The 26,036-nt window shown below is 36.2% G+C and overlaps 1 protein-coding gene and 1 long non-coding RNA gene across 3 annotated transcripts in view; one reads left to right on the top strand and one right to left on the bottom strand.

Annotated features, from left to right (window-relative positions):
- The window catches only part of LOC122227528, a 56,999-nt gene extending 54,274 nt beyond the window's left edge, over nucleotides 1–2,725 (bottom strand). For both annotated transcript variants that reach the window (XR_006206097.1, XR_006206098.1), the window contains exons 1-2: nucleotides 2,558–2,725; nucleotides 1,481–1,635 (exon numbers count right to left, since the gene is read on the bottom strand). This is a non-coding gene — a long non-coding RNA (uncharacterized LOC122227528). The remainder of the gene's footprint in view (nucleotides 1–1,480; nucleotides 1,636–2,557) is intronic.
- Nucleotides 2,726–11,049: 8,324 nt separating this feature from the next.
- Nucleotides 11,050–26,036, top strand: part of ADGRL4 (adhesion G protein-coupled receptor L4) — a 110,397-nt gene continuing 95,410 nt past the window's right edge. Inside the window, exons 1-2 of the mRNA XM_042952346.1 lie at nucleotides 11,050–11,260; nucleotides 12,674–12,823. Of these exons, the coding sequence (XP_042808280.1) occupies nucleotides 11,239–11,260; nucleotides 12,674–12,823 (172 nt within the window). The 5' untranslated portion in view covers nucleotides 11,050–11,238. The remainder of the gene's footprint in view (nucleotides 11,261–12,673; nucleotides 12,824–26,036) is intronic.

Here is a 26,036-nt window from a genome sequence, read left to right as displayed (position 1 = left end):
CTGACAGCTCAGAGATTGGAGCCTGTTTCAGCTTCTGTGTCTGTCTTTCTCTCTCTGCCCCTCTCCCACTTGTGCTCTGTCTCTTTCTCTCAAAAGTAAATAAACATTAAAAAAATTGTTTAAAAAAGCTCATTATGATAACGCAAAATAAATGTTAAGTATAACAAAAGATTTAATGTACTTGATAAAAACTGCAGAGACCTCTTATCAATATCTAAATGTTACCATTTTTTTTACTTTTGTATAAAAATCTATTAATATCAGTAAGCTAATATTATCTAATAATTGCGTTTGAGAGGAAAACCAGAACTGACAATTTTACTAATAAAGCTATTAGTTCTAAGTATTTCACTTAAGATGTCAACCACTTAGAAACCAAAAGACTTTATCAATAAGCCACATTTGCTTCACTCAAAGCCCAGGATTGTGTTACAAAACACCGTGTGATAGTTACAAATTAATAAAAATTCCCATTATCACTTACAGCATGCTGGGATGCTTTTTTTCATGTTACTCTGATAAATACCATCTTATTTTTTAATGACTGTCTTCATAATCTATAAAAGCCACCATGTCGACTCTCCAGAAATGTTTCAGTAACCCTTTGATTAAACAAAATCCTTAAGGATTTCTTTGAAATCTTGAAGGTTTGTCATTATTTTTAATAGACTAAGCGAAGCACTCAAAGGATAGAGTCACAAGCAGTTAAATCACTTGGATTTGCACTTGCCACAATGAGGTACTTTTGTGTAGCATTCATATTTTAATCAAGGAGGATCTCTTTAGTTTAATTTACAACTTGAAGATCTATTATAATAAACCCAACATACTCAAAGAATTAAGATAAAGAGACATCTAATATTGAAGTTATTATCTCATAATAAATATTGAAAAAATACATATGTACCCTAACTTTGTTTTAATTTCTGGACTCAATAAATTAGTGGAAAACAAAATAACATGAAAGTAAAGATTGTAATTTTAAATATTTTTGTTGTATTTAGCTATGAAAAGAAGTTATACTTTCAAAATTTGCTTTATTTGTGTCTATAGAAATATATATGCACACACACATACATATACACATATACATATATATGTATATATTCATGTGTGTGTGTGTGTGTGTGTGTGTGTGTGTGTGTGTGGTATGGTATTTAATTCCCTAAACTGCGGTTCAGGGCCCCCTGTCTTATCCTAATGTTAACTCCTACCTGAGCCTCTGACTTCCTTTGTTGGCAGTCTCTGATCATTACCAACTAGATGCCAAAAGCAAATTAGGGGGAGGCCCAGCATTACGTAGGTACAAAGAATACACTTGCAGATGCCCTGGTAGCCATGCCTTTAATCTGATGTGCCAAAACTGTCTTCATGTTCAGCTCCCTCAAATCCAACATCAATAGTTCTAAAAACATTATGCTTAAGAGTAAATCCCCCAAACAACAATTGCTCACATAAGATAGGAGGTAATTGTTCTCACCTTAAAGACTAGGCATGGCCAATTTTGCCAGTTCTCGCAGGTGGCTTTGGCTTTACGGTCCTCAGGGATGACTCTGTTTTATCACTCCAGCATCCCCAGGCTGCAACTTTTTCTCCTGGTGGATAACTGCTAGAGTTCCGATTTGAGCACAGTGTCTTAAGTAACAGGAAAGAAGAAGCAGGGAGAAAAAAAAAATAGGCTATTTAAACAAGGCTTTAAAAGCAAAATCCAGAGCTCTGCTTATACCCCAATAGCCAGAACTTAGTCTCAGCAGAACCACTTGTAAGGTCGATCAGAAAATGCAATTTTTATGTTGGTAGGCTAAGTTCACAGCTTCAAGTATAGGCTACTATTATTAGGAAAGATGGAAAATATATTTGTTAGGGAAGCAACCAGCAGTCCCTGCCACACCCTCATGGCAGTCTACATTCTTTGTACCATACTGACATTTATTTGTATTAAAATGGTTGGTTTATCCTTGCTTAATGAATTACTGAGGTCAGTAACATGTCATGTCTAGTTTTGTGGTAAGAAGATCAGGACTGCCTGAAAGTTACCCTGAGGATTCATTTTGGGATACCTAGCAAGCGACTTTGAATTAAGGATTCTTCTTCTCCCATCAGAAGGCAGTTTTCTCTCCCACCCCAGCCACCTAGAGGAGTTAACAACCTCCGAAAAGCCCTACAATCCCCGATGTTAGGCAGCTAGTACCTAAATTCAGATTACTTGGCTTCCAGGAGTCTTCCTCTCTGTGAAAAAGCTATTTTCTTCAGGTTATCTGACTCTTGGTTTCAGCTCAGGTCATGATCTCGTGGTTCATAGGTTTGAGCCCTGCATTAGGGTTGATGCTGAACTGTGAGGAGCCTACTTGGGACTCTCTCTCTCTCTCTCTCTCTCCCTCTCTCTCTCTCTCTCTCTCTCTCCTCTCTCTGCCACTCCCTGCTCAAGCTCTCTCTCTCTCACTAAATAAATAAATAAACAAACAAACAAATAAACTTTAAAAAAACATAAGGGAGAATGGAGGGCCAAATCCCCTTCACTGGAATCCAAACCCACACAGCGTGTCCTGAACAGTACCTATTTAGGTAAACTCACAAGCCCATGCTCAGCAATAACCAAGAAGGCACACATCCCCTCCAAGAGGGGACGGCTGGTCCCGGTCTCTCTGCTATGCATGAAGTACAGACCCAGTAGGGAGGGCCCTGCTTTCCCTTTTGGTGGTGAGGAGTAGGACAATAACCTTGTCAGTTGTAGAGGAAGGAATTTTCAATTAATTTGGTTGACAGAGGTCAGAATTCTGATATCAACTATTGACAAGAGTTGTTTGGGAAAGTACTTGGGCACCCTGTGGCCCCATGGGAAGCCAGATTAGATACGGCCCCTTCTGATGAAGAAAGTAGAGGAGCATCTTCAACTACCAGCTAGCTCATTGTCCAGGAAACCCAGAATCAGCCTATAGGATGAGTTAGGGATATTTCTGCTTGTCATGTGTAATTTTGAATCTCCAGTGTCACAGAGAATATGCAAATAGTAGACACTCAGTAATGTTGGCTGGAGAATTAATGAATGAATAGAGGATATCTAATGTTACACCTGATAGCAACATTGGGAAATACATTAATATCTGAATTATTCGTTATTTCCTTTAAATGAAAGAAAAAGCCACCTTTATGTAGATATCCTAATCTGTCAGTGGGTGTTTTCTCATGAAAGATCTAAGCTTTCTATGACACTACCAAGGGAAGTACAGAGTGAGCTCTCCTGGAGTAATGCTAAGAGCCTTTGTCTTAGGTATTTCTCATCAGAATGGAAGCTTGTTCCATGCTGTTCCTTTTTAACTTACTATATATTTCTTTCAATCTGATTCTAAACATCTAATTGGAATAGTGTTTTCTAATCTTAAAGGAAAAACTATTCTCTGTAAAACAATTTCTCTGAGGACTGGAGAGATAAAGAAGCCATTGCAACTGGTTTGCAGGCACATACAAAAGTGGGAAAGCCACACATGGACCCTGCTGAGCCTCCTGTTCTCACGTGAATATCAGGCCAAGTAGATGAAGCGATGTCTTTGGCTTTAGAAGATGAAGAAGTTTGATATCCCCTGGCATACGAAGCCACTAGAGGCAGTAAGGATGTAATAGTAGCTGTGATAAAAATGAACTGCAACACAGTTCTCCAGATACAACAGGGCGCCTCAGAAGTAAATTCTACTCTATTGTTCCCAGTATCTTAGTTAATTATTAGACACATTGTGTAAACTATTGTTTTTACTGGATAATATTTGGAGATGATTCAGTGCTAGAGTGATTTGATTTTCCAGTAACATTACTGGGATGAGAAAAGTTACCTCTGGGCAAGTTATTTTACCATAGTCGTATTTCTTCAGTTCTGTGTAGCACTCAACATGAACCAAGAAGCTAGGTTTTAAAGATTCTGATAAGAATAGATAATTATTTTGACCCCTTTTCTCCCAGTAAACTTTTTGCACAGTGAAAATATGAGGTACACTTGAAATTCAAGGATAACTCTTTGTTAGGGTCAAACATTTTATGATGCAGAGGTATAAAATTAATCCATTTTGTTGACAGCCTTATAAATCCTTTAGGAAAAAATAAAACAAAAAGAAAAATACATTCTATTGACAAGGATAGTAAGGAAATGGAACAAAATTAGTGTATTTACAGGACAACCTCTAAGACCATAATCATATGGTTCCTCTCAAATGCTACAGTAATGGACCACAGAACACTGTAAACAAGACATATCACTTAAAAATTGTGCACATCAACCTTAGCAGTCTTAGCACTGAAGGAATAAACAATGCATAATATTAATTTCAGCCTTCAAAAACCAAAAGAAAACAGTCAACAGAGGACTCACAATTTTAAAAAGTGTTATGCATTGTATTAAGTTTTCAAAAGTACTTTCTTACAAGTATAAATATTTTTTTTATTCTCACAAATATGAGAGCAATGAGGGACATATTTAGAAGACACACTGCTAATGACAGAATACTGAAATTATTAAAAATAAAGTGAAAAATAACTATTTAAAAAATCTGCCCAATACTATAAAATAATAGAAATAAAATAAAAGCTACTTAAGAAAATGTTCTATATGTAGTTTTGTTGTTCTTTTTTTTTCTGTAAAGAGAGGAAGTGCCCAGATCAAGGAAAATGTTAACTGCTTATATTAGAACCTTATTTGTACCTCCTGATCTAATTAGACAAAGTGAGGAAATAGTTTGAAATAAAATCTCAACCTCAAGATTAAAGGGTCAGCTATGTTGACAATAATTTAACCACAGCCTCTATCTTTCAGAGCTAAGCAATTTCACACCTAAACAATGTTATACTATTATAGTTTAGAATTCTTTTCATTTTAAACATACATATTTACATTAGCAAAATTGCTTATAAGTACCTGAATGTCACCTAATGAAAGAAAAACCTCTTCATTTGTCCTATGTACTGGGCTCAGTAATTGTATTTGTCACAAAAATAAAATGATATGACTATTTTTCCACAAAATTATTCTTTGTACCTTACATAACTTTGCTTACATTTCACAGATAAGATTCACTTTCAAAAGACATTATTTTAAATATTTTCCCTCTCTAGAAGTTAATTCAGACAAAGAATTATTTTCAGAATTATCACCAAAACTGATCATCATTCTAGATTTTCATCATTTTCTTATAAGTCATTGAATAAAAGTGTGTAATTTCATATGACAAATAAATCAATTTTTATTTATCATTTAAAAATTTCCATTATATTATAAGAAAAGTTGTAGTGGAATTTGGTATAATTACATTTGGAAAATTGCTATTTAAGAATTTTTTGGGGTGCCTGGCTGGCTCAGTTGGTAGAGCATGTGACTCTTGATCTCGGGCTTCAGCCCCATATTGGGTGTAGAGATTACTTTAAAAAATAAAAAAAAAAAATGGTAAAAAAAAGGAATTTTGAAAGAGAAAGTAGTGCAACTAGTTTGTGAATAATTTTTAAGACACATATGAGAACTAAACTCTATATCTTAGCCCTTGCTTTGCAATGCTAATTTATAAGTTATGTGTCAATGATGCCTTTTTGTCACCATAACTTTTAGGGGAGTAATGGTTACCTTCAAATTTATCTTATTATTTCTGTTTAGGCAAAATCATATTAGCAGTTGGTTGAAGACAGTACTATTTATACTATTTATATTCATTTATGGTTATACATAGAAATATGAGGAAAACTTATGACCACCTGATATGCACCTTCATAAAAAAAGTTTTAAAAATGAGATAAATTACAAATGATTATAAGCTAATGAATTTTATTTAGAGTTCAAAATAACTTTATATTTTTAAGCTAATCCTTTCTCATAGAAGGCTATTAATAACAGATTACAATAGGAAAATTAAATCTTGTCTGAAATAAAGATTTGTGACAAAGTCAAAAGTAAAGAGTATGAATAAAAAGGTAATTCTCTAAGTAGTAGGAAGTTAATAATGATGCTCCCTAGAGATCTGAACAAGAGACTTGTATTTTCAATATGCATGTTAATAATAATGGATGATTGTGAATAACAAGCAGCTGAAATATGCTGACAATATGTAATTACAATATTTAATTTTCCTTAAAAATTTTGAGCAATTATGGAGAATTGTAAAAAGGTATAATAAACTAATGATCAAAGAACACAAAGTAGATGAAATGTAATGTAAAGTACATTGTATTACATACTAAAGAAATAATTTAAATTATTTGTACATCCTGATGGATTCTGTAACTTCTTAGGATATTCTTCTGCACAATCCAGTGAAGCAGAGGAACCAACTATGATTAAATCAATATTACAACATGTTAATTAAAAGCATAGCTAAAAAGTGTAACAATATTAAGTAGAAGATGATTTTAGCATGATTTCTATTTTAGAAGTGCCACACTTTTTAAAAAAATAGCTAAGTTTAATATTTTTATAACATGGAAAAAGTCCAAACAAAGGAAGATACATTAATAAAGTATTTAGAGGTCAGTTATAATGCAAACAATTAGTATAATACACATGCTTTCTTTCTTTCGTTCTTTCTTTCTTTCTTTCTTTCTTTCTTTCTTTCTTTTTAAATCAATGCCTGGCTTAAAAATATCAGTTCCTAAGCATTGGTGCTAATTTATAAATCTTTAAGAACAGAAGTCATAGGAGAGAAAAAATCATAAAAAAAACAGGGACATTTGCAAAAATGTTAAACAGAATAATGGAAAGATTTAGTGAGTTTTCTGAAGGTCACAAAACAATTGAATGACCAGGCTGGGAAGGAACTCAGATCTCCTTTCCAGTCAACATCCAAAATTACCAGATGCTTTTTGCACTCGCTTCCACTAAAAAAAAAATTAGCCTAAAACTAGTCAAGTGTTGCTATTCATAGCCTCAGACAGTCAATTTTTAAATCATTTTTAAAATACTAGAGTTTTATAGTTATGGGTTATTAAAAATGCCTAAGTAGAAATGTTTATTACAATATTAAAATTAATTTTCATACAAAATATTGACAGACATTAAATAGATTCAATACAGATTAGAGAGACACAAGTTTCCAGATAGCTAAGTTTGAAAATCATAGCACTTCTTTGTTTTTTAATATTATTTTTTTAAAGTTTACTTATTTATTTTGAGAGAGAGAGAGAGCACACATGAGCAAGGAGGGGCAGAGAGAAGGAAAGAGAGAGAATCATAAGCAGGCTCTGTGCTGTCAGCACAAAGCCCAACAGGGGGCTCAAACTCACAAACTGTGAGATCATGACCTGAGCCAAAGTCAAGTGTCAAAGGCTTTTCTGACTGAGCCACTCAGACACCCCCAAAATTGTAGCATTTCTATATTGATTATTTAAGACCATTAGTTTAACAGTAGACAAAAAGACATAGTTCCCTATTGTTTGAGAATCATTAATTACTCTACAAATAACTAAAGATTTTCCTGGACTTCTCTTCAAATTTAAATTCAAAATATTTACATCTGCTATATTGCAATAACATGAAATGTATCTGGAAGCCTAAAAGACATTTGAGGCAAACAATTTCTAGCTGATCTCCCAAAATAAAGATTTCCATTTGTGATAAATTTTACTATTCATTGTTCTAGATATTTATTAATTTATTAACTCATCTAATCAGCACAAACTTTTATTGTATACCTATCCTTCTCAAGTTACTGTGTGAGGTATCATGGAGGGGAAAACAAAGAAGCAAAACTAAGTTTCTTACCTTCAAGTTCTAAGATACCAGGTTAGGAATCCTCATCAGAGAAGTCCACCTTGTGGAAACCCAATCGGTACCCATTCCTAGAGGTTGTCTTACATTGAGTGGCTGATGTTCCACTTTGGTAAAGCTTTTCTTTGTTTGAGTGTTGCATGTTGCCATCAGATTATTCTTCCCATCCTTACACATAATTCCTTTTTTCTTGTTTTTACTTTTTTTTTTTTTTTATAGCCCTTTTGCCAAGCATATGTTGTTAATGCTGGGATTGACTAAAAATTAACCTGTGGTGGAAAAATCTGTTTAGTAAATTGTAATCCTATTGAGAATCCTATGGGAAGAGAGATAATATAAAAGAATGAGGAACCACCTAAATTAACAAACTGGTAATAAAGTTTCCTTAAGTCAAGAAAAATCAAATGATGTGTAATGACAATATTTAGAATATAGTCACAGAGCTGGTCAAACACTTAGAATCCAATCACACTATTAATATATATGGATAGGAATTAGAAAATCCCACAGAGGCCTCATGAGGGAGGTCCAGAAGCAGCATACGTTTTGCACATGATAAATACATCTTTGGAGAAGGTCTTTATTTCAACTGTGCACGAATTTCCTATATTTTGATGTGCTGAGTACTAAAGGTATGGAATGCCTGAGAGTTCTGACATGTATATTAATGACCATAACAATTGTGATCTAATGTGGCATGCATTGTTATTTCCATGTTATAATGGGTGAGCTGTTTCCCAAAGAGGTTAAAAAAATCTATTCATGATAAAAGTTTGAGCTACACCCAGATCTTCACGGTGAATACTTTTCAATGCAAACTTTAACTTGACTAAGAACTTTTCAAGGAAAGCCTGTTTGATTTCGAATCTTATAGACAGACCCAAGATAGAACTAACCATTAATTTGCTAAGACCCCACATTGCAGAATGAGGGTTCAAACTAATGTATTATGACCACAACTGGGTAGGCAGCTTAGAATGACTTAACTTCCATGTGTTATACTTAGTCTAAAGTCAAGCTCTAAGTGATTGCTATATTTTTAAAAGTTAGACATGTCTCAGTGGTACCCAAGTGAAGATGACCGATAAAATGTAAAACTTAAAACTATATCCCTTTGAGAATACTTCTTTAAAATACACTTTTCTCTCACAATTGAAATATTTTCTTGGATTGAAAATTCTCAATGCTTCTTTTTTAGTAATGTAAAGACAGTGGGTCCAAAATTATTCAGTTACTATCTTATATCTATTCCTTAAGAAAATAGACTACTTCAAATAAATTTTTAAGTAATTTTGATTTTTACCAGAGCAATCTTAAACTGTAAGCATCATTAAAAGTTCATGTTCACCCTTATGTTCTCCTACATTTTCTTGATAAAGATATATAAATACAATTTTACTTTTTATAAAAATACACATGTGAAAAAAGAAAGCTTGGAAAATATTTTTTAAACTGAATTTTAACTTACTTTTGTTAATTTTAAAACAATGTATAGAGAAGAGTAATATATCATTTTTATTTGCTCATCTTCTGTTATCTTAAGGGTAAAGAGTAAGCATGTGTGGCTGACATAGGAAGCAAACCATTTTAAGGCAATGATTTTAAAAGTAGGTACTGTCTTTCAGTTTATAAGTTGTCTCAGAAAACAATGTATTTCTATATTTATTATGCCTTCTGAATGATGAGTATGTTCAATGACTCCTTATGATGAATCTATACCATGACTGTGGGAAAACTCTTCATAAACGAATCAGGCCATTGGAACACCTCAAATTTTAAATTAAGAGACTGAGCTCGCTATTTATTTCCCTACAAAGCCACTCCTCCTACTTTTCCAATTTTTGTGAATGGTTCCAACCTTCCTCTAGTCATACAACTTGAAAACCTTTCTACTCTCTGTGTCTCAAACATATCTCTCAGCCTGAACTAGTCAATCAGACATCAATCTGTCCTTCTTTAATCCTTTCAGGACTCTGTCCGCCCCCCACCCCCCACCCCTCCCTTTTTTTTTTTTTTTTTTCATCCAAATACCTCTACCTTTGTTGAAACATTTGTAGTCTATTTCCTGAACTATTCTGGCTTCCCTGCCTTTGATGTCTCCTTAATATCCTTCATTTAGACTGCTGCCAGACTTTTTCACTGAATCACTGTCTAGTTTAAAAAAAAGGGGGGGGGGGAGTAATCATTAAAAGAAAACCAATTAACAGAACAAAATCCCAAACTTATGTTTCGTGGCATTTGGGGCATTTAAATCACCTTTACAAACTCCCTGAATAGCGATAATGGATAACTGGTGACCCCTCATTTTTCCAACAGCCTTCTGAGGTGCTAAGAGCACTAACTCAGGAGCAAAACAGCCTGGGTTTGAATCAAACCAGCCGCTGAAGACTAGTTGTGTGACCGGGCAACTCACACACTACCTCTGTTCCTCATTTCCCTCATCTATTGCAGACCCACTCTCAGGAGCCCCTGGTGGGAGTTAAGTTAAGCTAGAAAGGGTCTAAGCAAATGCAGTAGAGAGCCAGGGAAATATATTTATACCTAAGTACTTAGGTCGTTGTGACTTGTGTCATTGTGACCGGTTTTAGTTGTTGCCCCACGGGGGGGGGGGGTGTGGGAGGCAGGGCTTGCTCCTCTTGGTGATTGTACTCTGTATACAAAGTCAGTTCTCAGTAGATGTTTGTTAAATCCAACAGAATGTAAATGAAACAACAAGGGGGTGCCCAGCTGTGTAAAGGAAAAATAGCTTGTCTTGATGGCACAAATTTCAGTCACTTCTTTTCTTTAAATCAAAGCTATTGAGGTATAATTTACACACAATAAGATGCACCAACTTGATGAGTTCCGACAAATGCGTGGACTTTTGAAACTGTTTTTTTTTGTTTGTCTGCTTGTTCTTTGCTCAGTCATCCGAAGCCCAATCTTCACCTGTAGACAAGGTATCCTTCTGCCCTCTGAAACCCTGAGTCCCAACAAGGTGAGGACTCGGCACTGGCCAGGAGTGTCCCATTGTCGGGAGCCAGGGCTCAGCCTACCTGCGAAGGCTTCATGGAAATGTGCTCGTGAACAAAAGAACGCTGTGTCCGGGAACTTCGGAAGTACCCCTTCGACCTTTGCGGTGCTGGATGCTCTCCCGGGAGGGACACTCCGTGGGCGGCCCCCTTGTTTTGGCTACCGAGCTGGGGGTTTGAGGGCGGCCCTCTGGACGCTGAGTCCGGGGGCACAATGATCCCTCCAAGGGTCAGCAAGAGTGCTCGGCGGTCAAGAGGCCGGGGATGGAGGTCAGGGTGGCGTGGAGCAACCGGCCGGGGGCCGGACGTGACCGGCAGACTCAGGGCTTGACCCACAGGCTCACACAAAAGAGGCCGGAAAGTGTCCGGAGGAAGCGGCGCGTCACGGGGGACGGAGCCGGGACCCTGCCGCGGCCGCCCAGCTGCGTCCCGGGGACACGGCCCGCACACCCAGCCGCACTGCCGCCACCGCCTGCACCGCGGCCGCCGCCAATGAAACTCCTCCCGCTCCTAGGTGAGTGCCCAGCGAGGTCGCGGAGGGTCCGGGGCTTGCAGGGAAGGGGATTTTTCCGAGGTGGAACTCGCGTGCCAAGTGGATTTGGCCCGGGTTCCAAGAAGAGTGGACGGCGGTACTTCTCAGGATGTTTTTTCTCCTTGGCCTTTCAACTCTGGAATTGGATATGCAGGGCCCAGGGACCAAGTCACCTTTTTATTCCTGAATACAAAGTCCGCAAAATCCCCAACGTCTCCTTTGACCTTTTTTTTTTTTTTTTTTTTTTTTTTTTTTTTTTTTTTTTTTTCCGATATCCCCTCAAAAAATTTGGGAAATCCAACCCGGTAACGCTTGAGGGAGGCTTCCCGGCATTTTAAGGGAACTGCCAGCCCAGACTTTGGGTTCATTTAAAATACCATTTGGATGATGCTGTGCAGAAGGGTTATAAATCACATCTTTGCAGCTGAATTAATTCTGGTTTAGACAGTATATCCAGCCCTATGTGAGGCCGAGATTTAGAATCAAATGTTAACACTCTCTTGTTACCAGATAAGGACAGTTTATCTCAGATGACTGTTCTAAGAACAATGATTTGCATGGCTCCTGACTGTCCATCCTCAAGCAGGTGTGACTTCAGAAGACCTGGGACAACAATAAAAAAGGACGGGCCCATGCTTTGCCTTATCATTTCCGAACAGCCCACAAAATACCATTTCCAACTTTGTTTTCAATTACTCCAAAATAAAGCCTCGTTCTCTTTTCTGCTTCATTTTATTGGTTGTGTTTGTATGGTGTCCGTTCCCAGAAGATCAATCTTTGACCAATATGTTGAGTTTATCTTAAATTCTCCTACTGGGGGAACATGTAGCATAAATTTTACTATGGAAAAGGCAGTATTTAAAAGAAAATTAGACTACAGAAAAAAAACAATAATTGCATTTGTCCTCCTGATGTTATGATATGTTGCTCTTCATCTTAAAAATTACAGAGATTTGAATTTGACAAGACCCAGACCATCAAGTCACCTTGATCTCTGCACAGAATCGTTCCCAGAGGCAAGAAATTGCTTTACAATCATGCAATCCCCTTTAACAATATTTCGTCTCAGAACCAAGAGTCCAGTGATCTAGGAATACTCTTTTCTGTATAGAGCTGGGTTGTTTACTACATTATAGCTTTGTTGAGATTTACTCAATAAATACTGACATTGAAGAAAGTGCTCATCTTTTTGCTTACTTGCTCTTGTGCTGTTAGTTAGCTAAATACTCTCTTGGGAAATTCTCATAATCCATTTATCTAGATGGAAAGAAAGAAGGGTTTTTGTGTTTACTATAGTATGACTCAACAATGGGGGGGGGCAGGGGAGAAACTTTTCTTTCTCTTTCTTTTCTTTCTTCCTTTTTTTGAAAAGGTATATTTCTCTATTTTCCGTAGTGGGTTTTTCCACTTTGCTGAATTGTTCCTACACTCAGAACTGCACCAAGACACCTTGTCTTCCAAATGCAAAATGTGAAATACGAAATGGAATTGAAGCCTGTTACTGCAACATGGGATTTTCAGGAAATGGTGTCACAATTTGTGAAGGTAAACAACCTTTATTACCTCTTTTGGGTTTTTTGGTAAGATTAAATTCTGATATGATTGTTTTTCCCTTGTCCAGAAATTAAGTGTTTACATTAAGCTGTATGATTTCAAGCTATTGGTTAAAAAAAAAAAAAAAAAAAAAAAAAAAAAGCTTAGTTAACTAAACAAGTTTGAAGGTCCCACTTGAAAATGTATACTTGATTATTGATTTTTGAGGAGTCCATGTATATCTTATTTTTGGTGTAACTATTGAACATTGTCCTTGAACTTAAGCTGGAAAACTAAGTTGCAGAGAGCAGAGTCAATACCTTTGGAAACGAAAGAACACAGAGTTCATGAAGTCCAGGCTATATGGATATGTGTTGCCTTCGGGTACCTTCTTTACTACCTGACTACTTAAATTTGAGGATAATATTAAGAGATTCAAGTGTTTTGCCTGTATATCCTGCATGATACCCTGGAGAGAGAGAGAGAATTTTGAAAATGTATTCTTTTCTGAAAAAGTAGATCTCACTTATAGAACTTGAGGCTACAATCCAGAGCAAGAATGGTAGAAAAGGTCCTAGCAGGGTGCAATTCAGCCCACTGATTTGATAAACAGGACCTTGTCCGAAAATCATATTTCAGTGACTTCTTGTCTGTGGTTTCAACCGCCACTCTTTCTCTTCCTTCAAGCCTCACTCTATCCTTCCTCTCTCTTTCATTTTTAGTAGAATCTAGTTTTAACTGGGTCAATGGAAAAACATTCTGTGTATTAGAGAGAGAAGCAGTTCCAAGTCATATAAATTAGTTTTAAAATATAATTAAATGACAACTTCAAATTAGAACTATGTGGTATTATACTCCTAAATGTATTTAAGATAACATGGACTTTTTCTAATTAAGCCAGGATATTGTACATTGTTAATATTGCATGTGTTTGCTTATAGCGTAAACAAGTTGTATCTCGTGATTCAATTTGATAGGCTCTTAAAAAAGATTAAATATGCAGTTCTTAGTAAGACCAGACCTCATCATAATTAGTTTAATGTTTAAAAAATGTAGAGCAAAGCTACAGTTGCTTAATGGTGCATTAGATCAGGCATTTCTGCTTGTACATACAGCCAGAATTTGTAATATACTATTCCACAAGCACTACGAAATTCTTTCTATAAATAATCTTAGATTTTTACTGTGTATTTAATTGAATGGCATTATAGCAAGTTGATAGTCGAGTGACCTTCAAAATATTGCATCGAATATATTAGTGTGCTTTTCCACTAATCATTACAAATTGCACTATGATACTTCATAAGTGGTGTTGCCTTTTTGTTATTTAGATTCTTTTCAACTGTCATGATTACCATCATTAACATCAATAATTTTTCACAATTTGGACCTTCAGCAGCTAACCAGATCATAATCATCTTTTTAATGTTTTTTTTAACACATCTTCCATTATCCAATGCACTCTTCCCCCACAACACCCCCCCCCCCCTGCCCTGCTGCCTCAGTCAATAGCCAGCTGAAGGGCAGAAAAAACTTTCTGTTGGAAAAAAAAAACAAATACTGCAAGGTCTTTTGGCCTGTAATTTCTTTTCACACAGAACAGAATTTGTAATGGCACTTTTTTTTTCAAGTTCTTTTTAACAGATCCCTCATTTAAAGAATGTTATAAATTCACTTGTCTTAGGGATACAGGAGTACTGATGCATAGGGGCACTTGTACCCCAATGTTTATAGCAACACTCTCAACAATAGCCAAATTATGGAAAGAGCCTAAATGTCCATCAACTGATGAATGGATAAAAAAATTGTGGTTTATATACACAATGGAGTACTACGTGGCAATGAGAAAGAATGAAATATGGCCCTTTGTAGCAACATGGATGGAACTGGAGAGTGTGATGCTAAGTGAAATAAGCCATACAGAGAAAGATACCATATGGTTTCACTCTTATGTGGATCCTGAGAAACTTAACAGAAACCCATGGGGGAGGGGAAGGAAAAAAAGAGGTTAGAGTGGAAGAGAGCCAAAGCATAAGAGACTCTTAAAAACTGAGAACAAACTGAGGGTTGATGGGGGGTGGGAGGGAGGGGAGGGTGGGTGATGGGTATTGAGGAGGGTACCTGTTGGGATGAGCACTGGGTGTTGTATGGAAACCAATTTGACAATAAACTTCATATATTGAAAAAAAAATAAAAATTAAAATTAAAAAAATAAATAAATAAATTTACTTGTCTTAATATTCACTATGTGAGGTTTATAATGTCCTCTTAAAACTGTTCAAACAGTGGTTTGCACCTTTTATTAATTCATTGGTAGATTTTTGAAATTTATGTCAGTAAGTATATTTAACATGCGTTTTAGAGTTAAAACACTATGTTCTCAACCGCTGAATTGTCTAGATTATATATTGGGTTTGAACAGTTGGCTTTCTTCATCTGTGAAGAGATTTCCCACTTTTCCTATCTTTCTCTAAAATTGGTATTAGGTCAATAAGAAATGACCAGATGACAGTTTTGTTATAAAGGATGGCTACTTCTTGAAGAGTGAAAGTAAATTTCTTTTTGGTATCATTACCATCATCTTCCTCATCTCCATCCAATTTGACTCCCTCAGAGACCTGTCAAATAAATGTTATGGTAGTAACCAGACCTCACTTAAATGAACTCTGTTCCAAGAACTAGTTTTATACAAGTCATTTAGAATTTGGGTAACCTAGTCCCGTAGAAACAAGTGTTTTTTTTTTGTTTTTTTTTTTTTTGATGTTTATTCATTTTTGAGAACCTGAGAGAGACAGAGCATGAGTGGAAGGGGCAGAGAGAGAGGGTGACACAGAATCCGAAGCAGGCTCCAGGCTCTAAGCTGTCAGCACAGAGCCTGACACGGGGCTCAAACTCACGAACGTTGAGATCATGACCTGAGCCAAAGTCGGACGCTCAACCGACTGAGCCACCCAGGTGCCCTGAAACAAGTTTTAATACTAGTGACTTTATTTCATTTAATCATCTTTTTATTGAACAAATATTTATTGAATATTTTCATTGTCATCATTATCATTATCACCATCACATCAAGATAGCTAATATCTAAGATATTAATTAGCACAACACCTTCATCGGTTGTTATTCTCATTTTATCTATAAAAAAGTAGAATCTTAGAAAAGTTAAGTGAATATCACAAGTGATAACAACAAATAAGTAATAGAGCTGAGATTTCAGCCTAAGTCTGTTTCCAGAGCCTGTACTCTTACTCACTATGTTTGCCATAAGACCTCCACTTAACAAATACTGCTATGCCCTTGGTTAAAGTAATAAATAAGGAATTGGCCTTGATTTCCAGGATATCTAGGGACAGCTTCAGAACTATATTAACGACTTGATGCAATGTTATAAAATATGCAAATACAGGTAAATTTGAGATATGTAATCAACTGCAGGGTAGCTTTCCAAGTGGGGGTGACATTTAAGCTGAGAATCAAAGAATAAATAGGATTCATTAAGACTGACAAAGTGACAAAGCCAGGCAAAATGAATCAGCAGTAACAAAGGCCTAGAAGTTGAACATGTGTAGTATGTTTTAGGGAGCCCCAAGTATTTCATTCTGGATGTATATATCACAGGGCATATTAACTGAGGGGGTCAGTGGGAATTAAGTTTGGGTGTCAAGATATGGACTTTTTCCTCCTAACAAAAAAAGAGCCATTGACAAATATTAAGTAGCTCAGTTACATGATAAATAGTGTATATTAGAAAGATGACCCCATTCGGTAGAATAAGAATGAATTAGCAAAAGTCAACCCAACCTATACAAACAGTAGCACTGGGGTGCCTGAGTGGCTCAGTTGGTTAAGCCTCCAACTCTTGATTTCAGCCCAGGTCAAGATCCCAGGGTCATGGGATTGAGCCCCGAGTTGGGTTCCCTGCTCCTGCTTGTTCTCTCTCTTTCTCAAAAAAAAAAAATAATAATAATAAAAATAATAATAAAAGAAAAAGAAAAGAAAAAAGAAAAAAATCCAATAGTACTTTGTACAATTCTTATAGTTTATGTCACTTCTATCCAATATATCTTAATTTTCATAAGCTTTTGAAATAAAATGTATGGATGCTGTCTTTTATTTACAAACACCATTTTGAATGGTTATAACTAGTTTGTTAAGCTCAATGCTATAGCTTTTTGCATATGAGAGAAGCAGGACTCTGAAGCTTAAGTGAGTTTCCCAGTGTCCCAAGGCTACAGTGACAAAACTAGGACTCAAACCCTGGGGATCTCAACCTTCTCTAGATTACCAAAAATGTCACTAGTATTACTAATCAGCTGATGTAATTAGATTAGTGTAGTACAGCTTTTTAAATCAAATAGGTAAAACAGTATCATTTGAATAGGAATTGTTTATTTTCGACAACCTTACTGAGGTATTAACATGAATTTATTTACACACTTATCTTTATGCTGACAATGAGTGTATTTTAAGGCAGAAGCTGGAGAAGTGTAGAAATTTGGGGATATATTTAATGGCTTTTGAAATTGTTGATGATATTTTCCTAAAATTTAGGATTATTTTAGTCTTTTAAACAAATATTGTTGCTATATGTTTTGCTTCTCAGCACAGTGTTGGTTACTCTCTGGAACACAGTTATAAATCTAAAAAGTGAGACATCCCATCTCCCCTCAGTAATTTGGAAGGTTGGAAAAGTTGAAAGAATCTTTGTGTACGTACAAAACATGATATTGCTTGATTTGAAATAAACTGAGCTGGGAGAGGTAAGAAGCAAGAACAAGGGGAAGGATGCAGTACAGTGCCTGATTGGGTGTGGGCGTCAGGAAGAAGGTAGTAGACTTTCTCTTCCTACTCACATCTGAACTCAGTAAGTGGTGCTGTGTTTGGGAAAATTTCATGGAGTCAGAATGGGTAAGAAAAAAGTTGTCCCAGATGAGGATAAGAAAGGTCAGGAAAGATATAATTGACAGCTTGTATGCATGTATAAAAATCTTTCATAGCTTGGGACATGCTTGTTATGAATAACATCGCAAGCACTTTATAAGAAATAAAGAAGTCTCAGTGCCTGCACTCAGGGAGACATACTCTATGCTTAAAAAACAGTTTTCTTCATTATCTAATAGCCATATATATGCTTGCAAAATTCAGCTGGGAGAATATCATAATAAACTAAAGAGCATTGTGACAATAGTAAATGTAGAGAGAACAATGTCGCAATAGTTATCTAAGAGTTTGGAAGAAGAAATGGTCTGCGCGTTCAGAATGTGGGAGAAATATTCATTAGAATAATCTGCTAGCATCATTCTGCCCAGGCTACAATATAAGTACCAAGGACATGTAATTTTCTTCCATAATAGCTTGTTTTTTAGTAATGAAAGGATGCTTATCAAAATGGGCAAACCGAATGTCATCAGAACAGATGCAAAGCATACAAAATGTGTGCATGTGTTTGTACATCATGTATCACCAGTTGCCACAGATATACTATCTAAACTATCTCCTACAAAAAATAACTGCAGTTTTAAATATTTAACAAAAAAACAGTTTGGTAATTTCCATAATAGACACGTGATCAGCAAAACTTAAATGATGCAAGTCCTCTTTTTCCTTTTCCTTTTAAAAATAATTCTATTTTTAGTGGGGCACCTGGGTGGCTCTGTCAATTAAGCATCTGCCTCTTGATTTTGGCTCAGGTCATGGTCTCAGGTTTTGTGAGATCAATCCCCACATCTGACAGCATGGAGTCTGCTTGGGATTCTTCTCCCTCTCTGCCCCTCCCCCACTCAGGAGGGGGTGCATGCACACTGCAGGCTCTCTCAAAATAAATTAAAGAATTAAAAATTAAAATAGAATATAAGCTTAAGGAAAGTGTTAAAATGGTTTATGCTTTTATTTTTTTCTTCCTATATGTTGAAGGTATTTGTCATCTTATGAAGTGGATATTTTTGAGGAAATTCCACCTAATTATTGTGGTAGAGTTTGTTCTCTCTAATGTGTAACCTCTTCTTGTCAACACACGAAAGAGGTCATACTTCTAGTACAAGGAAAAGGATTTCTGGAATTGGCAAAGGCACTTTATTTATTTGGAGGAAGTTCATGAAAATCATGCATCCTGGAATGTAAGCCTTGGGTTAATTTAGACTGTCATTTCTTAAATAGGTTACATTTCCATTCAGTACAAGACATCCCAAGGAAATATGTACTTCACTTTAAATACATCTGATACATGACTATCTAAAAGCACATTAGAGTTCCTACTTTTTCTTTTTCTTTTTTTAATTTTTTTGTTTTAATGTTTATTTATTTTTGAGACAGAGAGAGACAGAGCATGAACAGGGGAGGGGCAGAGAGAGAGGGAGACACATAATCTGAAACGGGCTCCAGGCTCTGAGCCATCAGCACAGAGCCTGACGCAGGGCTCGAACTCACGGACCGTGAGATCATGACCTGAGCCGAAGTCGGACGCTTAACCGACCAAGCCACCCAGGCGCCCCTAGAGTTCCTACTTTTTCAAGTTTGTATTTGTATTCATGTACCTAAGAAGATCATCTGGAGTATGTAAAAATGCATTTGTTTTACCAAAAAATAAAAACTTTGCTTCCTCAATACTTTTTATTAGTATATCACATATGAAGGAAAATGAATCTTGGAGTTATCTAACTTTCTTCCATCTAGAACCTCCAGTTGATTGTTCAAATATTATTTAAATATTATGTATAAATCAGGAGCCACCTCCCTCTAGGGATTGCAATAAGAAGGAGAGAAAGAGGGAGAGGGAGGGAAATGAAGGCAGGGAAAATGAAAGAAAGTTCTGGTCCTGGCTACTACTTGTGCCATTTGAGTTTTGTTGATAAGCTGCACAATTTTATAAATAAACACTTATCTCATCTGACTTGACAATGTCATTTTTGCAGGCTGTTTCAGAAATCATTTTTTTAAATCATCCTGTTTTCATGTTTATTGCACAGGATAATTATAAGAATTAATGAGATAACAAACTAAGAAATATTTTGAGATCTTAAAAGAGGTTTTAATATGAACATATGATTTTGGGTTTTTTCAAGTAATTTATACTGAAATATCATGACAAGTTTTCTTCATGTAAAAATCTCTTTTATTTGTAATCATTTTAATCTTTTATTTATTTATTTATTTATTTATTTATTTATTTATTTTTGAGAGAGAGAGAGAGAGAGAGCACATGGGCATGAGTTGGGGAGGGGCAGAGGGGAAGGGAGAGAGAATCCCAAGCAGGTTCCTCACTGACAGGGCACAGCTTGATACAGGGCTAGGTCCCATGAACCATGAGATCATAACCTGAGCCAAAATCGAGAGGTGGACACTTAACTAACTGAGTCACCCAGACGCCCTGTAATCTTTTTAAATCAGTATTATCTAGGTGGATTTATTGCATATTTAGAATCAGAAAAGTAATATCAGCATAGAGATTTAGCAATAAACACATTGCTTCTGAGTTGTTTTAAACAATCACAAAGAGTTGTTCAAAATTCTGAGTTAAATCAATTCTAAATAAGACTTACCATCTGATTTGACATTATTAGTGTCCTGATTTTTTTTTCTAAGTTAAGACTGCCATTTTTGTTTTTTGTTCCAGGCTAAAACATCAGTTCACAAAGTATGTATATATCTATGTATAAGTGTGTGTGTGTGTGTGTGTGTGTGTGTGTGCGCCCTATGATATGTGCTGATGCTAAGGCATCAATAAAAATGGAAATGGATATTGTTTTTCTAGAATTAGTGTTCATTTTGCATGCAGAGTGAACATGGCAGCTACACCATCTTATACTCTCTGTTCAGCCATATCTTTAGGAACTGCTAGGAAATTAAAATTACATGGAAATTGTGCTCTCAATGTGGAATTTTCATACATTTTAATCCTCTGTGCTTTTCAAGACAACTACTGGTAGCAATAAGAACAAAAGGATCATAGGGATAGCACTTTCAATTCCACGAAGTAACTCACCGAGTTCCTGTTTTTCTGCTTTGTTTACTGTAGCTCTGATCTTTTGTCAGCATTTTAAGATCGCAAACTTTATGTTGCTAAATTGATACTTCCTGTGTCCCGGGGCGTGTCAGTTATCTACAGCCCCAGCTTTATAGGACATCAGCATACTTTACAGCCAACTCCTGCTTATTTCAGAAGCAAATTATCCAGTCTCCTGATTATCCATTTTTCCATTATTTCTTTTTCCTTATTTAGGCTTTTTTCATGCTTAAAGAAGTAACTTGCATATTTACAGTTTATTTACAAAAAGAGTAATAATATTGATGTTGATTTTAGTGCTTTCTGTGAGCTAAATGCTGCTCTAAGCACTTTACATGAATTTATAAATTTAATCCTCATAACAACTCTTTGAAATGAGGGCTAGTATTACCCTCAATTTATAGATTAAATAATTTTCCAGTGAAAGCACATTCAAACTATTGCTTTATATAATTCTCAAGCTACTCTGTGAAGTAAGTCTGCAAATAAGAAAACTGAATCTCCCTGAGACATAAATGAATTATTTTGGTTGTTGCCCCCACCTTGAATCTGCTTTTTACCTGATTTATCTGATTACTACGTTATCAAAGAAATTGATTAAAAACAAAAAAGTATGAGGTGTATATACTTAAGATACCTTAGGAATAAGTGCAAGCAAGTTAAAACTATTTACAAGTTTCAATATCTTGATGAAACTCATAGATCAGATAAAGTTGTTTAACTCCTGTTCATCGACCTCCTTAAAACCCAGTGTATTGACAATACAACCAGTGAGATTGGGGTGAGGGGGATGGGCACGGGAATTCTATAAATTAGGAGTGAACTTCTCAAAGCAGAATCAGAGAAGGCTTCTGCAAAAATGGCAGCTCTTCCTTGTGGTGATATCCTATACCCTTCCCAGAAAGGAAGTGTCAGTCTCGGTGACTGGTTTAGTTAGATGTGATTTTCCAAAGGTTACCCTGATTGGGCTCCTTATTCCCCATTGGCATTTGAGCCCAAATAAAGACAAGAAAAAAGACTCTTAAAGGGAACTCTGGCATCTGCCTGAAAGGAATTGTTGAGAGTAAAAATTGATGTCACCTTTCTGCCTATACCCCATCTATGCCACCAGGAATAATTCTTGGAGATTGCTCTGCCCCTCCACCCTCAGATGTAGGGAATTCTGAACTGTCTTGTATGTACTAAGGAGGTTGTAATGGCTGGCAGGCAAAACCTGGGCCAAGCTACCTGAGATAATCAACATTGCTCTTTAAAAACATGAGGATCATTTAAGAATAATCAGTCATTGGAGAAGAGCCAATAATACAAAGCACAAAGTTGAATAAATAGAACAATCGGCCTGGAAAATGATACTGTTAGGAAGAGAAAAGAAGTTGAAGGGAAAAGTCTAGCTTATATCTTCAAAGAGATTCTGAAAAAGTTTGCATTCAAACAAACAAAAACAAGTAGAATAGGCTTCTATGTACAGAAAAATTATCATACCACAAAAAATTTTCTTCTTCAATATGTCTTTAAACCTTTGTGCTGCTCAATTCCTCGTACCTTTATCCCCTGTTTTTGCTCTCATTTTGTAGCAAGAGGCATCAAGACAATAGCTGTAATTCTCAGGAATGAAAGCCAATGTTTCAAAGTCACCAGAAGATTGAGAGCATAGTCTCCATTCCTGGGTTTCCACCCCTACCAAGATGGTCACACAAGGAACAGGGAGGTTATAAATATCAAATTTATTAACAAATCAGTGGAAGATACATCAGGACTCAAGAAGTGAAGATATTCTGAGCCGATCAGCTCAACACAATCATCCTTTTTATAACACAGTTTCACCCTTTTGTGATCTTTTCCTTCATCTGTGCCAAAACCTCTCCCAAATTCTTTCCATGCTTTATCTCAACGTGAAACTAGGTAGCCGATGTGTTTTCTGATCCTAATTGCCTGATTTATCTGTGGTTTTCACATTATAATGTCATTAATACAGCGATGGAACCCCTATGCAGTCTCACTATATTGTCTGTTTTCCCAAGTGATTTCCTGAATTCACCTGCTCATACTTTTGATGGTTCCTGCCAGACACACCTAATGTATTTTTCTCCTCCAATAAAATATATTTATCATTGAATCAATATTAGTCCCAAGTTGAATTGATAATATATAGTAGTAAAAAAGTGGTAAAAAAAATAACCCAGGAATTGCAAAACTAAAAGTTAAGACGAAAATTATGAGAACAAAACAGAGAAACAGGACTAGACATGGAGAACCTAACATCCATGTAATAGAAGTCTTACTGAAGAAAGGATAAGACAAACTTTAGCAAAGGAAATAATAAAAGGTCTGACAATTTCCCAGAGCTTAAGACAGACATGAGTCTTTAATAAAAAGAGCCCTCTAATCCAACCTATCTTCTACAAAATATGTTTATGCCTTCACTTCTCAGTTTATTGCCTATTGAAGCCTTCTCAGCTTCAATGTCTGTTGATTGATATCCTGCTATAAAAGAGGAGTATCATTTACTTCACATTGTCACTTTTATTCATACATTCAAGTTGTTACCTTCATGTCCTTAAATAATAATGGAAATACTGGCTATCGGGCTACTCCATTCCTGGAGCCTAGGGTGAGGACCTCTTCAGATCATAGGGACAGAGAGAGAAAGGACTTTAGGGTGGCTGTGGCCATCAGGAGAGTGAATAGATGAGCCGAGCAGCCTAAAAATGTAGATGCCTACTACAGGAGAAGTTTTTGTCAAACTCTTGAGCCTCATTTCTTCGTTAGTCTACTTTCATTTAACCCCTACTTCATTTCATCACTTTTCTGAGACTAATTGTAGCCCTAAGAAGGGAGGGAGAGTATATTTAAAAGTCCTGTGATTTTAATCGTTATCTTAAAACTAATTTTTAAGTGTATTTATTATTTTCAGAGAGAGAGAGAGAGAGAGAGAGAGAGAGAGAGAGAACAAGTGGGGGAGGGGCAGAGAGAGAGAATCCCAAGCAGCCTCCATGCTCAACACTCCGCTCAGGGCCTGATCCCACAACCTTGAGATCATGACCTGAGCTGAAATTAAGAGTCGGAGGCTTAACTGACTGGGCCACCCAGGCATGTAATTTCTAAATCAAGTAATTCTAAATCAAGAAAAGTAATTGGCATGAAAAGTAATTTCTAAATCAAGGTCTTATTTTTCAAGTTCCCATTGTTAGATCCATCCCTTATATCCTTATATTGCAGTAGCTAAGACCCAGCCCTATAAATTGGAGCCTTCCTGTTATGCCATGGCCTAGTAACTAGATTCTCTGATATAAATTCTAATATTGCTGTGCAGGGTTTCCAAACTTGTTTTCAATATTCTAGTCTTGTTCATCTGGGATTCTCATGATAAGTCACAAAGTGCATCTGAGCCTGTTTCTCTGTGAAATGAGCAGATTTCACCAGGATCACTATCAATGTCTATTCCGGTTTTAAAATTATTTGGGTCTATTATTGTGAGACATGTATTTGAACTGTAGTTAATTTCCAGTTCAATCGCTTTTGAGGTAAATAGCCTGGATTTGGGGCTTTATTTGAAACCTGAAAGTGAAACAGAGATTTTGGTCTCTTGCCTCTGAACTCAGTACACTTTTCATTGTTGTTTTTGTTTGTTTGCTTTTTAACTCTGATCTCTGGAGCTGGCATGACCTAGGCAAGCAATGCTTTCATCTCCTCTTTCTGCTCCATTCCCTCTGACTCATGGCCATAACACATCCTGATACTCTTTCTTGCTGAGCCAGGATGTGACCTCAAATTTCCTCTCAAGACAGGTGCTACAAATGAATAGGGATTGGCACATAGGTGAAACTTATTTTCCATGTTTTCTCTGGTACCTTCCACTCTTGGAAGGAATTTCTGGACCAGTCTTCAGGAGCACTGCACTATTGCAGTGCTGGAAGCTAAGCTATTAAATATAATGCAACCAGAAAGTTAAGTACTGTAGCGGAGTGATTTGAACCATTAAAAACAATCAAGAAGGCTATAAAATCTTGATTTTTATATTTGCTTTCCTATTGGAGAGGTTTAGCTACTTTTATATGTTATTGAGACTACCTCCCTTTGAATAAGATGGTGTGCATATCCATTTTGTGGGTAAGAGGGTTGTGATTCATGTGCTTTTATAATCACCATTTAACTGACATCTGGAACAAAATGCTACAAATGGAACTTGTCTTTGTGTTGCAATTCCAAAAGTACATTGATGATTGTGTGTTTATGAATATGTGATGAGCCAGGGACAGTGAGAATGGAATTGACCAGAGCAATCCTCTCAGCTGGAAACCTGGACCAAATTTCTCCTTTCTGAGGATTACCTGTGTTTATAGGCATCAAAGTAGCTTTGTGTCATGCCCAATAAATGGGATGGGATAATCAACTGTGTTTGTGCTCAGGGGAGAAATTGGGCACTTTCCATGTTGGAAATACTATAAACTGAGACTCATTGTGTAAGACACAGTACATGTCATTCTCTTTGGAAGATTTTTTCATTTCTATCTATTAAGAATAATTGCTCATGTTTTCATGTTCTCTTCATAATTCCTTTTTATTTTGCACTAATACATAATGTTGGAGTAAGTTTGGATGGGGTCTAACTGCTTTTTAATAGTACCTGAGGGAATGGCTGTTTGGGGACAGTGATGGCTGCTTGAGGACAGTGACTAGTCCTTATTCTTGATTGTACCCTTGAAAACTACCAAAATTGGATCCAATATATAAAATATCATGAACTATTTTTCAGGTGCTACTCTGACAGGTTGGTGCACTATTTTTATTGTTCCTTCCCTATGCTGAATGTATTAAGATATTGCAATGAATGATATCTCTACTTGTACGAATCTGTGCTTAGATTTCATTGAATTTTACGCATTGTAAAACGCTGATATAGCAAGGTTACCTTAGGTATGATCCCATCACAAATATTTTGCTATACATAGTGTCCAATGTAGCCATATGGAAGATTTGTGTGATCAGTGAACATCATAAACTTCACATACTTCTTTCCATAACATCTTTGTTTTCCTACTTTATTTTGAGGATCATCCATACAATACTGAATGTTCATTAAGTTATTTATTGCACTTTTGAGAATTTTCATGAGTTAGGAAGCAGCATGTGTTAGGCAGGGTCATTTGCAATTTTGGCACTAATCCTTCATGATCATCCCCTAGTTTTGAGGACGATCCCCTGGTATTCATGTTTAAGTCC

Source organism: Panthera leo, chromosome C1, assembly GCF_018350215.1.
Source record: "Panthera leo isolate Ple1 chromosome C1, P.leo_Ple1_pat1.1, whole genome shotgun sequence".
Classification (NCBI taxonomy): domain Eukaryota; kingdom Metazoa; phylum Chordata; class Mammalia; order Carnivora; family Felidae; genus Panthera; species Panthera leo.
Note: the sequence above shows the minus strand (reverse complement) of the source record. Positions and strands in the feature narration are given on the sequence as shown.